Source organism: Doryrhamphus excisus, linkage group LG10 (genome assembly GCF_037039965.1).
Source record: "Doryrhamphus excisus strain RoL-2023G ecotype Guam linkage group LG10, RoL_Dexc_Guam_v1.1, whole genome shotgun sequence".
In the NCBI taxonomy this organism is placed as follows: Eukaryota; Metazoa; Chordata; class Actinopteri; order Syngnathiformes; family Syngnathidae; genus Doryrhamphus; species Doryrhamphus excisus.
Genome location: NC_136366.1, coordinates 3,353,200 through 3,367,372, shown reverse-complemented (window position 1 = coordinate 3,367,372; position 14,173 = coordinate 3,353,200). Strand labels below are relative to the sequence as shown.

Here is a 14,173-nt window from a genome sequence, read left to right as displayed (position 1 = left end):
GTGCTGCAGTACGGCGGTTTATCTTCGCTCACCTCTCAGGAACAGATTGGAGAATTCGTCCTAATCCTGACGAGGAGGGGGCGGGGCTTGGCTCTAATTGGCTGAGCCGTGCCAGGAGGGAGGAGCGCCCTCCGCCAGCCTGGTGTGAGGCGGCGAGGGATGTGCGTTGTCCTTCCAGTGTGCGCGCGCCTCCATCATGGCCCTCAACATCCCCGGCGTGAGCGTCATGATGCTCTTCTACCTGCTGGTCCTCGCCATCGGCGTATGGGCCTCCATCAAGTCCAAGCGGGAAGCCAAGAAGGGCCGCGGGGACCAGACGGAGATGGCTCTGCTGGGGAACCGCGGCATCAACCTGGCGGTGGGCATCTTCACCATGACAGGCGAGTGGAACCGCGGCACGACCGACCGTCGTCAATCATGTGTGCTTCTTTCTACCATTCTTTCTCCTTTCACCTCCATCGCTCTTCTCCTTTTCAACACCTCCTCGCAAATACGAGGAACAAATAGCAAGGTCACATTTGCGCCTAAACGTCATCTGAGCTGTTAAAATAGCAAGTAAGTGCGGTGATGTATGACGGTACACGTGCACCCGTGTGCGTGGTCAGACAGACACATACACGCGCATGCGCATCAAATACGATAGAATACACATTGCCGGACATGCTAAGCTACACGCAGTAAGTTGTCTTTTTTTAACCTTTTACCTCAAACTCATAATTGTTTAGCTTTATACACTCGTGGCCAAAACACTAAAGATGTATGTTTTTATCTTTAAGTGGACTTATGATGCTTTTCTACCTATACATGTAGTTAGAATGTTGGATTGTGGTGGTACAACATGCTAACGTTTCACTTTGGAAGTTAGCCCAGAAGTAAGTTTGGTATAGCTCTGAGTTTTTTTTTCCTTTTTTTCCTTTGTGACGTCAAAACGAGCCGTACGTCCTAATATGGGCATGCCCCCTCCCCCCAGCTCCGCATCTCTGTTTACGGTGTTAGCAGTGGCTCCCAGGAAGCGTTTGATTCCAGCCAATCGGTGCTTGGTTGTTAGAAGCTGTAACAATTTCTGTGTCCTGGCTGTGTTTATTTATGTAGTGTAAGAAAATGTAGCATTATAGAGTGTGCATACAGGGAGCGTCGTACCTGCATGCCCTTATGTATTGAGTTACTAATAGCCTTTTCCACCACAATCAGTGGGCTACCACTACCGATGTTATACAAAAACCTACGTTGGCACTCTTTGAGTTCACACACGGTAACCCGGGGGGGGTCTCCAGCCTTAGCTCATGGGCTAGCAGTACTTCCTAACCACTTTTCAAGTAGCTCTCCAAAGGCTTTATTTATTTATGATTAATTCCTATTCCCACTAAATTAGAATGTAGGGTTCGGTAGTAGTCCGGCAGTCCTCAGGAGGGTGTGGGAGTGTGACCAATCACAGCATGAGTGTGTGTGCCGTGGGTGCAATAAATGAAAACTAGCTTTTCGGAAATCCAAGGAAATCTAGCTTGGATAGGTGCTGATTGTGGAAGATCTAGAAAGCTGTGTGTAGGGGTTATGGTGTGTGGCTGCTCTATAGGAGTCCACAATGCCATACAAAGCTCCAACATGAGCATCATAGGTCCTTTTTTAAGGAAGTAGAGCTTCATAATGCAGAAAGAAGAAATGGCAGCCAGAGGAACAAAATAAATTTGAGTGAAATAGGATCTTCATCCAAAGTTGAAGATCAGAGCTAACAAAACCCCCAAAATAGAAATAAGAAGTGATGAGTAGCTGTGCCATTCTTCTTCATGAGGTGAAAAATGGCTTTGGGCGTGCTTGATGCCAGGAGTGGTGTTTCCAGGAGGCTAGTGGGAATGTTGGTCCAGGTGCTGAAGATGTCTGGAAGCCATGTCCGTCTTTGTAAATCCATCCCCAAACGGTCCCCATCGGATGTAGATGAGGGGAGGAAGTCCTTTTGTCAAGTGTTGAAAAAGCGGGATGTCGGCTGCCGTTTGACGCCCCTGCACGACCTGAAGCTCCATTGTTCCATTGAAGGATTATAATGGTGAAAAACATCTCCTTGTCATGCCAGTAACGTTGGAAGCCATCATGGCCGTCAAGGGAGAAGAAAACTTCCTTCCACATTTCAATGTCCCATTTTTGGTGTTCTCCTAATTCCAAACCTTGAAGACCAGGCCTTTGAAGATGTTTCTTCTCTGTCTGATGGGGTCTGATGGTTTTTGGACTGCATTCGGCACCAGTACCGATCTTCATTTGGGCCCAGGATGGTCCCGTGTCTTGACGGACAGCCTATGGGGTCCTCGGGTTCATTTCTTGACTTTTTTTTATGAGCATTAGGATGTTTGTGAGAAGATCAAAATGACTTTCTTACTGCGTCCAAGCTTGTTCAAAGAGAGAAAGTTTTTTTTTGCCTTTGCCATCAAGAGATGGAGTTTGAATACCTGACTCTAAATCACATTCATGCCAACATTTAAATGCTCCGATCGTCAATTACTTCAATGCTTCTTTGCAATAAATTGCTTAAAAAAAAAAAATCTGATTCCCATTTTGTCTTTCTACATTATGAAGCTCTACTTAGAACCTCCTAATGATCCAACACTGCCAAACAGTCTTCATTTTCATTTTATCATTTTTTTTCATCTGTTCCAAACATTAAATTTTCCCAGGAGTAATCATATAAATCTAATTAATTTGTTCCAAACGTATAAATTGGGGGAAAAACACTTTTATAGGGATAAAGAATGAAATAAATAAAATAGAAAAATGTGTCACATGGACAACAACAGCTTGGACTTGTGACTTCCTTGTGTTGCGTACTTATTTCCTGTTTTGTAGCTTTTATTTTGTAAGTGTGTTTCCTGTTGGTCAGTGTATGCTGACCTTAACCGAGATTATTGCCGCCTTCTTCAGCTGTTGCCGTCTGGTGCGGCCAGGCTTTGTGTGTGCTTTCTGTTATGCTAATGTCTTCATTGTCCTCCTGCTGCCTTTCGTATTGATCCCGCCAGCCGGGAATGTCCGCCCCTCCATCCTGGGGTAACGCCACACGCTAAATGACCGTCAATGTTGGCAAAGATTGACATGGAGGTGGGGGACAATGACATCCGGTTGGGAGTTGTATATAAAACAGATGATCAATTATCCATTTCAACAGTAGAAGCCTTTTATGCAAATTTTTATCACATTAGGATTTATTTAAAATGTCATTTTAATATCAGAAACTTGGATTCACGACGATAGAAAAAATGGAGTTTGATATTGAAGGCTATGAGTTTATATGTGTAAACATGGTGGGGGTGTTGCCATGTATGTGGATTTAAATTATGGGAATGGTTTTATTTCATTTGAACATGCATCAGATTACAATTGAATCAGTTCACAGTTCCACATGTCCAAAAGGAGTAGGAAGAAGCAAAGCTTATTAAATCCTACCCCTCCATCTGGTATTTTTTTACAATCAGTAACTGTTACATTTGTTCACTTCCTGCTTTCCTAATATAATTTTTTTTTAAACTTTATTTTATTTTTATGTATTTTATTTTTTTTTATTTTTGTCACGTACCATTTTTGGTAATGGTTTTATTTCATTTGAACATGCATCAGATTACAATTGAATGCATCCCATAATCAGTTCACAGTTCCACATGTCCAAAAGGCGTAAGAAGAAGCAAAGCCTATTAAATCCTACCCCTCCATCTGGTACTTTTACTATCAGTAACTGTTACATTTGTTCACTCCCTGCTTTCCTAATAATTTATTATTTTTTAAACTATTTTATTTTAATTTTTATGTATTTTATTTTTTATTTTTTGTCATGTACCATTTTTTGGTGATGGTTTTATTTCATTTGAACATGCATCAGATTACAATTGAGTGCATCCCATAATCAGTTCACAGTTCCACATGTCCAAAAAGGAGTAGGAAGAAGCAAAGCTTATTAAATCCTACCCCTCAGTAATTCAGTAACTGTTACATTTGTTCACTTCCTGCTTTCCTAATATAATTTTAGAATTTTTTTACATTTATTTTATTTATTTTGTCACCCAACGTACGAGGTGATATTTTTATTTATTTTATATTGATTTTGGTTTTGTTTTTTTATGTTCGAAATAAACTAAACTAAACATATCAAAAGGCAAAATACTCCAATGTTTTGTGGAAAACGGGAGCTTTGGCTGATGCTAAGTTAGCATTGGGCATTGACAGCTGCCTGTCAGTGATTGGCTGATCATCGTATCACAGATGCTTGAGGTACCAAACATTCATCAACATCCCAACAATGCTAAACTCTGCTAACATGTGACCTGTGTGTGTGTGTGTGTGTGTGTGTGTGAACAGCCACGTGGGTCGGAGGAGGGTTCATCGTGGGCACGGCGGAGGCCGTCTACAACCCGTCCATGGGACTCATCTGGGCCGTCATGCCAGTGACGGCCACCATGTGTTTCATCTTTGGTGAGTTTTCCTTTTTAGGGCATTGCCCCCATCCGGCCCCCTCGTGGCGCCGGGTCAGTGACTCGGTGCAAGGCTTCATTCAGCGCCACACGCGTCGAAGAAGCAAACGGCTGATTTTCTTCTGTTGTTATTCCAAACAAGGAGCGTGTCCTGGCACACTCGGAGCACGAGGATTTGTCCTTCCAACGCTTAAGTCCTGCTGGTGCTGAAGTCCAAATAGGGTTAAGATCCACGTAGCTTTCATAAGAAATCATCAAGGTTTTGCTCATGTCTCCTTTTTGTCCATAGTGTGACTGACAGGAAGAGAAAGATGTCATGTGATCCGTTACATGAAGTATGACATAAGCACAGTAAAATCCACACACGTGCAGATTAGCAGACTTTCCTTTTCCACATGACGGTCACATGAGGAAAGATGAAGAATTATCCTCTTATGGCCGCCACACACGGTAGCCGATTGGCCAAACTCGTCGCCAACGCGCGGCGAACCATGCACACGGGAGGCCAGGAGCGGCCGAGACCAGCTAACGTGGTCACACCCGGATGGACTTGTATGAGTCTCTCACGGTTTTGATGGGTTGTCTTGCTAGTAGTGGACCTTGTTAGCATTAAAGCTAAACGTACATAAATGACCATGTGAATGAATGTAAACGTGCCTGTTGTTTTTATTCTAATACGGTAACATGCAGTCAAATAACCGGAATATTAGCAATAACTGGTTGCACATGGCCGTGTAAACACCAATAACCCTTTTGGAAAAACCCAAATATGCTCAATTCTGTTTTTTTTAAATAAATAAAAAAAATGTATATATTTTTATATAATATATACATTTTTTTATGAATAAAAAAAACTAATATTACCCCAAGGTTACTCCTTTTTAACGTGAATATCGGGTCATGGATACGCCTACCGGGATATCCCGATTTACTGCATGTAAACGTAGTTAATGATTGGTCCGGGTGACGGCTCCAGAAGTTAATTTTTTCAACTTCCTGTGTGTGCACAAACTGACACGCAGGAATTGTGCACGTAGCATGGGCTGGCGGCTGCAGGGTCCGGTTGAAAATGGCGCCTCCCGTGTGTGTGTGTGTGTGTGTGTGTGGCGTCCATTACCGTTGATCGACGTCTGCCTAACCTCTTGCGACGACACATGGTGCATTCGAGGACTGTCGGAATGTTCAACTTGAAATGACAATAAAATAGTGTGTGGAGTTGCAGCTGAAGTAAAGAATGAATGTAGGATCTAGTCACCCACTTGGGGATTGAACCAACAGCCATCAGGACACCAAGGTGGTCCAGGCCAGCTGAGAGACATATTTTGTATTTTTTTTATTATTTATTTGTTGTTTTTTTTATTTATATATTTTTATCAAACTGTTACATTTGTTCACTTCCTGCTTTCCAAATATAGTTTACGTTTTTATTTTATATTTATTTTATTTTTTTAAGGTTTTATTTTTAATAAAAAAATACATTTTTTTTAATTTTTACTTTTTTTATTTTTTTGTTTTTGTCACATACCGAAGTACGAGGTGATATGAGCATCCAATGACATAATGGGTACCATAGTAAGTGTCAATATAGTGATATATATAGCACATCATGACTGGTTCAAGACTCTTCATCCTTGTATTTAGCAAATTTATTTTATTTATTAATTTATTTTATTAATTTTTATTAATTTATTTTTAGTTTTTAAACATTTTTTAATTTTTTTTATTTTGTCATGTACCGAAGTATGATGTGATATGAGCATCCAATGACATAATGGGTACCATAGTAAGTGTCAATATAGTGATATATATAGCACATCATGACTGGTTCAAGACTCTTCATCCTTGGATTTAGCAATTTTATTTTATTCATTAATTTATTTTATTAATTTTTATTAATTTATTTTTATTTTTTAAACATTTTTTAATTTTTTTTATTTTGTCACGTACCGAAGTACGAGGTGACATGACCATCCAATGACATAATGGGTACCATAGTAAGTGTCAATATAGTGATATATATAGCACATCATGACTGGTTCAAGACTCTTCATCCTTGTATTTAGCAAACATTGTTTCTTGAATTGGCTCATCGTTGTGCATTGTTTGATTTCCTTACTCAATCCATTCCATAGTTTGATTCCACATACTGAAATGCTATGGCTTTTTAACGTAGTCCTAGCATAGAAGTGTACTTCTTCCCTGAGATCATATTTCTCCTCTCTTGTAGAGAAGTATTGGATGACATTTTTAGCTAATTGGTTATTTTTAGCCTTATGCTATTTTTTTTAGCTGTTTGAAGATGAACTATATCAGCAAGTTGAAGAATTTGTGATTCTAGATGTTCTGTTTTCTTCTTACTTCAACCGTCCTTTCAGGGTCAAATGTCTGTCCTCGGTCTGTGATTTTATTTTTATGAAATGTACCCCCCCCCCCCCACATCCCCTAAAAGGCGCCAACCGGGGGGTGAAATTAATCCAAAAACTTTCTTTACGCGTGCAGGCGGCCTGTTCTTTGCCGAGCCCATGAGAAACAACAAGTACGTGACCATGATGGATCCCTTCCAGGTCAAATATGGAAAAGTGGCCACAGCCACGCTGTCGCTGGCCTGCCTGGTGTCGGAGATTATGTGGGTGACGGGAACACTGATAGGATTAGGTAAGAATGCCTCCATATGAGCCCCCCCCCCCTGTGTGTGATGCACTTGATACTCGTGTGCAAGAAGAGCAGCTGCCCGAGCAAGGCAGCGCCGTGTGCAAGTGTTGAGTGAAACGCAACGCCTTTTGTGTTTGTGTGTGAGCCCGGCATGCCCGCCGGGTGAGCGATGGCACCCCCTTCGGCTTGATCCCAAAAATGTTGGCAGCGTTGACTTGCATCACGGCCATTCCGGTGTTTGATTGGCTTAAATTCCCAAGTAAACTCCGGATATTTGAGATGTAACTTTTTTTGAGACTTTTATTTTGAAAGCCCCTGAGTGACAGAAATGATAACAGTATCTTCTGTCTCCTTCCCATGTTGGATGTTTTTCTTCTCAAAGGCATTCCCAAGGAAGAGGAGCCGACTTTATGTCCAAAGCAAAGAAACCGATGGAGATGTTTGTTGCTCAAAAGCACTCTGGTTTCAACTGCAGCGTTTAACTCGCACGTGTATTGAACAGGCGTCACCATGAGCGTGATCCTGGATCTGTCGTACACGGTGAGCATCTGGATCTCGGCCGCCGTCGCCATCACGTACACGCTGCTCGGCGGCCTCTACTCTGTGGCCTACACAGACATCATCCAGCTGGTCCTCATCTTCATCAGCCTGGTGAGTTCTTGGCTGGTTCTCTTCCATTGCCGGGTTGAAGCCCAGCGTAACACATGGTTCGAAACCCCCCCCCCCCCCCCCCACAGTGGATGTGCGTTCCCTTTGCTCTGACGAGCCCGGCCGTGTCGGACATCACCCAGACGGCCTACAACAACACCTCGCAGCCGCCGTGGCTGGGTTCCTTGGAGGAGGACCGTGTCTGGCGCTGGATTGATAACTTCTTGATACTGGTGAGTGTGGACCGGACTGAAGATGGCCCATGTGGTTCTTGCCAACACCATGAACCCTCTCTTGCCTGAAGACAGCTGGGATAGGCTCCAGCATACCTTCCATCCGAGTGTGGATGAGAAGCACAAAAAATGATTGGATTTGTTGTGGTTTCTGCTTCGGTCTGCGTGTAGCATGACTGTTAGGGCTGTGATTGGTCGCTTTGTGGTAGACTCCATTCTCTGTGTACCACTGGTTCAGATATGCCAGATCCACAAACACCTTCGCCTTCATTTGGATCTACTAACACTGCCCTTCTGGGCTGGACGGGACACACACAAAAAAAAAAAAATGTCAATTGCAACTTTAAATATTTGAGCTTTATTAAACTTTTCAGGAAAATATTAAATGTAATCTTTAAACCTAAAATCTTTTGTTTACCAATAAAAAATATTAATCTAAAAAAACCAAAAAATAAATAAATGCATGTCAATTTCAACTTTAAATATTTGAGCTTTATTGAACTTTTGAGGAAAATTATTAAATGTAATCTTTAAACCTAAAATCTTTTTTGTTTAATAAAAAAAATAATCTAAAAAAAACCTCAAAAGTATGTCCATTGCAACTTTAAATATTTGAGCTTTATTAAACTTTTCAGGAAAATATTAAATGTAATCTTTAAACCTAAAGTCTTTTTGTTTACAAATAAAAAAATTTAATCAAACAAAAACAAAAAAAATGGCAATTGCAAATTTAATCTTTAAACCTAAAATCTTTTGTTTACCAATAAAAAAATATTAATCTAAAAAAAATGCATGTCAATTTCAACTTTAAATATTTGAGCTGTATTAAACTTTTCAGGAAAATATTAAATGTAATATTTAAACCTAAAATCATTTTGTTTACCAATAAAAAATTTTAATCTTAAAAAAACAACAAAAAATGTCAATTGCAACTTTAAATATTTGAGCTTAAACTTTTCAGGAAAATATTAAATGTAATTTTTAAACCTAATATTAAATGTAATCTTTAAACCTAAAATCATTTTTGTTTACCAATAAAACATTTTAATCTAAAAAAAATATTCAGGAAAATATTAAATGTAATTTTTAAACCTAATTTTAAATGTAATCTTTAAACCTAAAATCTTTTTGTTTACAAATAAAAAATTTTAATCTTAAAAAAAACCCAAAAATGTCAATTGCAACTTAAATATTTGAGCTTTATTAAACTTTTCAGAAAAATATTAAATGTATACTTTAAACCTAAAATCATTTTTGTTTACCAATAAAACATTTTAGTCTAAAAAAAATATTCAGGAAAATATTAAATGTAATCTTTAAACCTAAAATCTTTGTTTACCAATAAAAATTTTAATCTAAAAAAAACAAAAGAAATGTCAATTGCAACTTTAAATATTTGAGCTTTATTAAACTTTTCAGGAAAATATTAAATGTAATCTTTAAACCTAAAATCTTTTTTGTTTACTAATAAAAAAAATGTAATCTAAAAAAAATATATATTAAAAACAAAACAAAAAAACACTGCCCTTCTCTCGTTAATCACCATTGTGTGCTAGTGACTGGAAGCTAACAAGCTAAACAACATATGAGAGATGTGCTAGCGCACAGATGGGGAAGTCGCGTCTAGCAGGGGTGTCCCAAGTGGGGCCCAGGGGGGTGTCTACCTTGGAAAACGGCGTGGAAAAATGACTCCTACCTTCACTTCTTTTCATGTTCTTCCCTCTCACCAAGGGTTTGGGGAACTTGGGGCTGCAGAACTTCCACCAGAGGACGCTGTCGGCCGCCTCCTCCTCCACTGCCAAAATCACTTGCTTCGCCGCAGCCTTCATCGTTCCCACACTGGGAATTCCTCCCATCCTGCTGGGCGCAGCGGCCGCCTCAACAGGTGAATTGGCGTCAAAAAATAGCGTTCTGTATTATATATAATATATTTGGACTTTGTCTTTCCCAGACTGGAACCTGACCTCTTACGGTTCTCCGTCTCCGTATGAGCGAGGACAAACGGGTCTGGTTCTTCCCATCGTTCTGCAGCATCTCACCCCGCCCTATATTTCTATCGTGGGCATCGGCGCCGTCGCCGCCGCAGTGATGTCATCCACTGACTCCGCCTTACTCTCGGCAGCCTCCATCTTCACCTCCAACATCTACAAGAACATCCTGAGGACGCAGGTGAGGACCCGGGGACGGAGACGACCTCGCCGGGGAAGCTGACTGTGTCTTGTTCCCCTGCCCCTGCAGGCGTCCCAGCAGGAGATCCAGTGGGTGATCCGGGCGTCGGTGGTGGTGGTGGGCCTGGCCGGAACGTCCCTCACCTTTCTGGACAACAGCGTCCTGATGATCTGGATGCTGCGATCGGACCTCACGTACACGCTCATGCTGCCGCAGCTGGTCTGCGTCCTCTTCTTCGCCGTCTCCAACGGTTACGGCGCCGTTCTGGGCTGCGTCACCGGAATGCTGCTGAGAGTTCTCTGCGGAGAACCGCTCCTGGGGATATCGCCTGTTATCCGATTCCCGGGTTGCACTCTCGTGAACGGAGTCTACGTCCAGCTTTGGCCCATACGAACCATCTGCATGCTGTCTGCCGTGGCGGCCATCTTGTCTTTCTCTTTTTTGGCTTCCGTGCTTTTCCGCAAAGGTCTGATTCCTGAGAAATGGGACTTTTTCCAAGTGAAAGGTCAAGACTCGGAAGAAACTCAAGACGTTACAAAATACGACATTAAAGACGAGGAGCTGAAAGAACAAAACGAAAGCAACGAAGTTTGTGAGCCAATGTTGGAATCGGCTTTTTAAGAAAAAAAAAAGAATACGACTGCAGAATAATATATAGGAATAAATGTACACAAGTTAGTTCTAGCTTCATTTTTACGTGGATGTATGCGGATTTGCATACGTGGGAAGGAATAACGGCTCTCTGTTTTAAGAGCTTAGCATTTTCTCTGCAATTTTATGCAGCAAATGACACTTCCAGTCATGATGGACAAACGACGTCCTGCTGCTGTAGTGTTTTCGTACGCAAGCGGCAGAAGGACTTGAATGTTTTTTCACAATCGATACGATTGTCATAGAAATTAGCAGTAAAGGTGATTTTTTTTTTTTTTTTTTTTTTTACTGTCTTTTAGCTTCTAGACAAGAGTAAGAAGGGCTCACTTTTTGTTGTAGACAACAGGACGTCTTTGGGATGGCCATTTTCCACGAGCACTTATTGTAAAAATCTACCTGCCTATGCAAACCTACAGTGTGTGTGTGTGCGTGTGAATGACGTGTCATTAAAACCTTCATTAGCCCTTTTTGAGTTAGCGTGTCTTTGCACTCGGTCATAACAGCCCAAAATAACTCCATTTTCACTTGGCAGTCCAACAGCACATGTCGCGACAGGACCCCCCCCCACCCCCTGTCCCTGGTGCCCGCGTCTATTTAGGCTAGGATGCATAAGTGTGGCATGATGGTGTATAGGACAACATGCCCCCCCCCCACGACCCCCCCCAACCAGGAACGGACGTAAGAGCAGTGCCAGAGATAAAGGGCTTCTATATTAAGACTTCACATGCAAGTGTTGCTGTTTGAAGGACGGCGCCTGCTTCCTGTGTCCTCTTTCATCAGCGGCACAGAACATCATCCGCCGCTCCTTTTTGTTTCCTTGGATGCCCTGAATGCCGGGGTTCTCAATCTGCGGTCCTCGAGCTTTGGTTGGGACGCCACAACTGTTTTTTTTGGGTTTTTTTTTTTGCAATATATGATGTGCAAAACTGGGAATGGCGACCACCAGGACAATAAAATCTTTGGACCGCGACAAGTCAAGTCAATGATGGCCTCATTTAAGGGTTTTCTTTCCAGCCATTGGGGCAGATAGTATTGTTGATCTAAATACCCTTACATGCTAAACAGTTTTGCTCTGTGTCAGTAAAGGTGTAAGCTACAACTTCCCTGTACTAAGGCGGAAACATCGAGTACGCATATGACATCTTGTTTTACAACAAAGGAAAAGCAGAATGTTCCAGAAAAAAGGAAAAGATGCCTTGCACCATGAAAGCGGTTCAAGGAAGGGCAGTGACGAAAGCTGATTGGTCCAGGACTCCAGCCTCTTACACAATCTTGAGTGTATAAAAGGCTTTTTTTGCAGCTGCGCTGTAATAAGACCCGCTTACTTGTAGGCTTCCAGGCTACTGCAGCTAAGCCCAGACGTCTGTATTAGTTAGGTATTGTTGTCAGGAATAAACAATCTGGTTCTCATTCTATGATTTGGTTCCCTTATCCTCTATTTGAAACCCACTTAGAGTCCACAGGGGGAGGATTTCTAGACAAGAAGAAGAGAAACTGGGGTGGGAGGGGACAGTAGAGAGAGAGACACACAAAAACAGCAACAATTCCCATAACAACAATGATGGCTATGGGTCACAATGGAGACGATATCACTGAAATAAAACAGTCAAACTCACCAGTGGCAGTAGTAGCAATAAAGATATGAACCATGATAGTAATTAATTAATTACAGTAATTAAAATCTCGCTGCTTGACATTATTACTGTAATAATAGCATACTAATAGCAATTTAATAGCATTTAAGGGTTTCCAAATTGCATGAAACAAGAGCAATATATTTGGTTCTGGACTTTATGGTCCGTGAAGGAGACCAGCACCATCCCGGATTGAAAGTACACGGGGTCTATATGGCGGTGGCCTCACGCCTCTAAAAGTTAACGCTTGTGTGAGTATGAACAATTCATCTATTATGTGTCGTGCTACAGTTTGAGAGGTGGTGCGATGAAAGCGTTCCCATGGGAAACTATTGGACTGAATCGAAATGTAAATACTGTAAAACAATAAATTTAACTTTGGTTCAAATTTGTTGCCACAAATTAATAATTATGTCAATTTTGAAAATGATCACATGAATGTGTCTGTTCGTTCGGAGTCATCAGCTCTAACCTTTTTACCCCGTGAACTTTCTCCTTCAATGACATTCAGTCTGCTTAATCAGTGGCAAGATGGCGGACAGCAGCAGGTGCAGCTCATTACAGGCATCCTTGAAGTCACATGACAGCCCCTCCCCTTTGGTATATATCTGTAACAATATCAATTATATGGTGGCACGGCGCTCCAGTGGTTAGCGCGCAGACCTCACAGCTAGGAGACCAGGGTTCAATTCCACCCTCGGCCATCTCTGTGTGGAGTTTGCATGTTCTCAGGTTCTCCCACAATCCAAAAACATGCTAAGTTAATTAGCAACTCCAAATTGTCCATAGGTATGAATGTGAGTGTGAATGGTTGTTTGTCTATATGTGCCCTGTGATTGGCTGGCGACCAGTCCACGGACAGCTGGGATAGGCTCCAGCACCCCCCGCGACCCTCGTGAGGAAAACACTGTCAAAATATTAGGGACAACTGCGGCTTGGGTAAAGAAAAATACTGCTAGCTGTGTACTGCCCAGGTTTAAATAGTGTAGCGATGGGAGTACTGTGTACTGCACTATGTACTATGTTTAATGTCTGTGATTCTGGGTTTGGGCATAAGGGGGCAGTAGCGTTCACCTGATAGTTGGGGCCAGACTAAGAAAGACGATTCTTCTGAACTGAAGATATTATTAAAGGAATCACTGAAGCTGATAATCGAAAACAGAAAAGCAGTAAAAACATTTCATACATCGGAGAACGTTCTAAAAATAATTCATATAAAGAATAAGCTTAAGTGACATGTTTTTTATTGTTTTTATTTTGTTGTTCTTATTTTCAAGCAATATCCCTCGCACATTCCTTTCTTTGTTGTTTACTTTTTCTTATTTATGTTGATATTGTTCTGTAGAATTGCACTGTTATGTTCCTGTAATTCTGTTTATATTGTTTTGGTCAATTGAATTTCAAATGAAATATATATTTTAAAACTAAGAAAGACGAGTTGCCAGGTGTACGGCAATTTTACCCTCTGTACATTTAATACTGAGAAAAATGCTAATTGAGCTATTCAATACATAGCTTAGCTAGGCTAAACTAGGCTTAAGCTATCTTAGCTAGGCTATAACAACGTTTGGCATTTGTGAGCATTAATTACTTTCTTATCTTCAATTAGCACTGAATGTTAAGACTTTCAGAAGCTTGTCTGCAAAGTCAATCGTTGGCAGTTGTACCGGCAAGCAACACCGGAAGTGAGTCCGTCTCTTAAGGTTGGTCGCCAAGGTAACAGTTTGATGTTCCCACAGTG

General features: G+C 41.3%; 1 protein-coding gene across 1 annotated transcript; it reads left to right on the top strand.

Moving 5' to 3' along the window:
• Positions 1 to 25: 25 nt before the first annotated feature.
• Positions 26 to 11,356, top strand: LOC131115877 (high-affinity choline transporter 1-like). The gene is made up of 8 exons (XM_058064431.2): positions 26 to 380; positions 4,333 to 4,446; positions 6,945 to 7,100; positions 7,600 to 7,748; positions 7,835 to 7,978; positions 9,710 to 9,863; positions 9,930 to 10,147; positions 10,217 to 11,356. Exons 1-8 carry the CDS (start codon positions 197 to 199, stop codon positions 10,766 to 10,768), a joined length of 1,671 nt encoding a protein of 556 aa, XP_057920414.2. The 5' UTR covers positions 26 to 196; the 3' UTR covers positions 10,769 to 11,356.
• Positions 11,357 to 14,173: the final 2,817 nt, after the last annotated feature.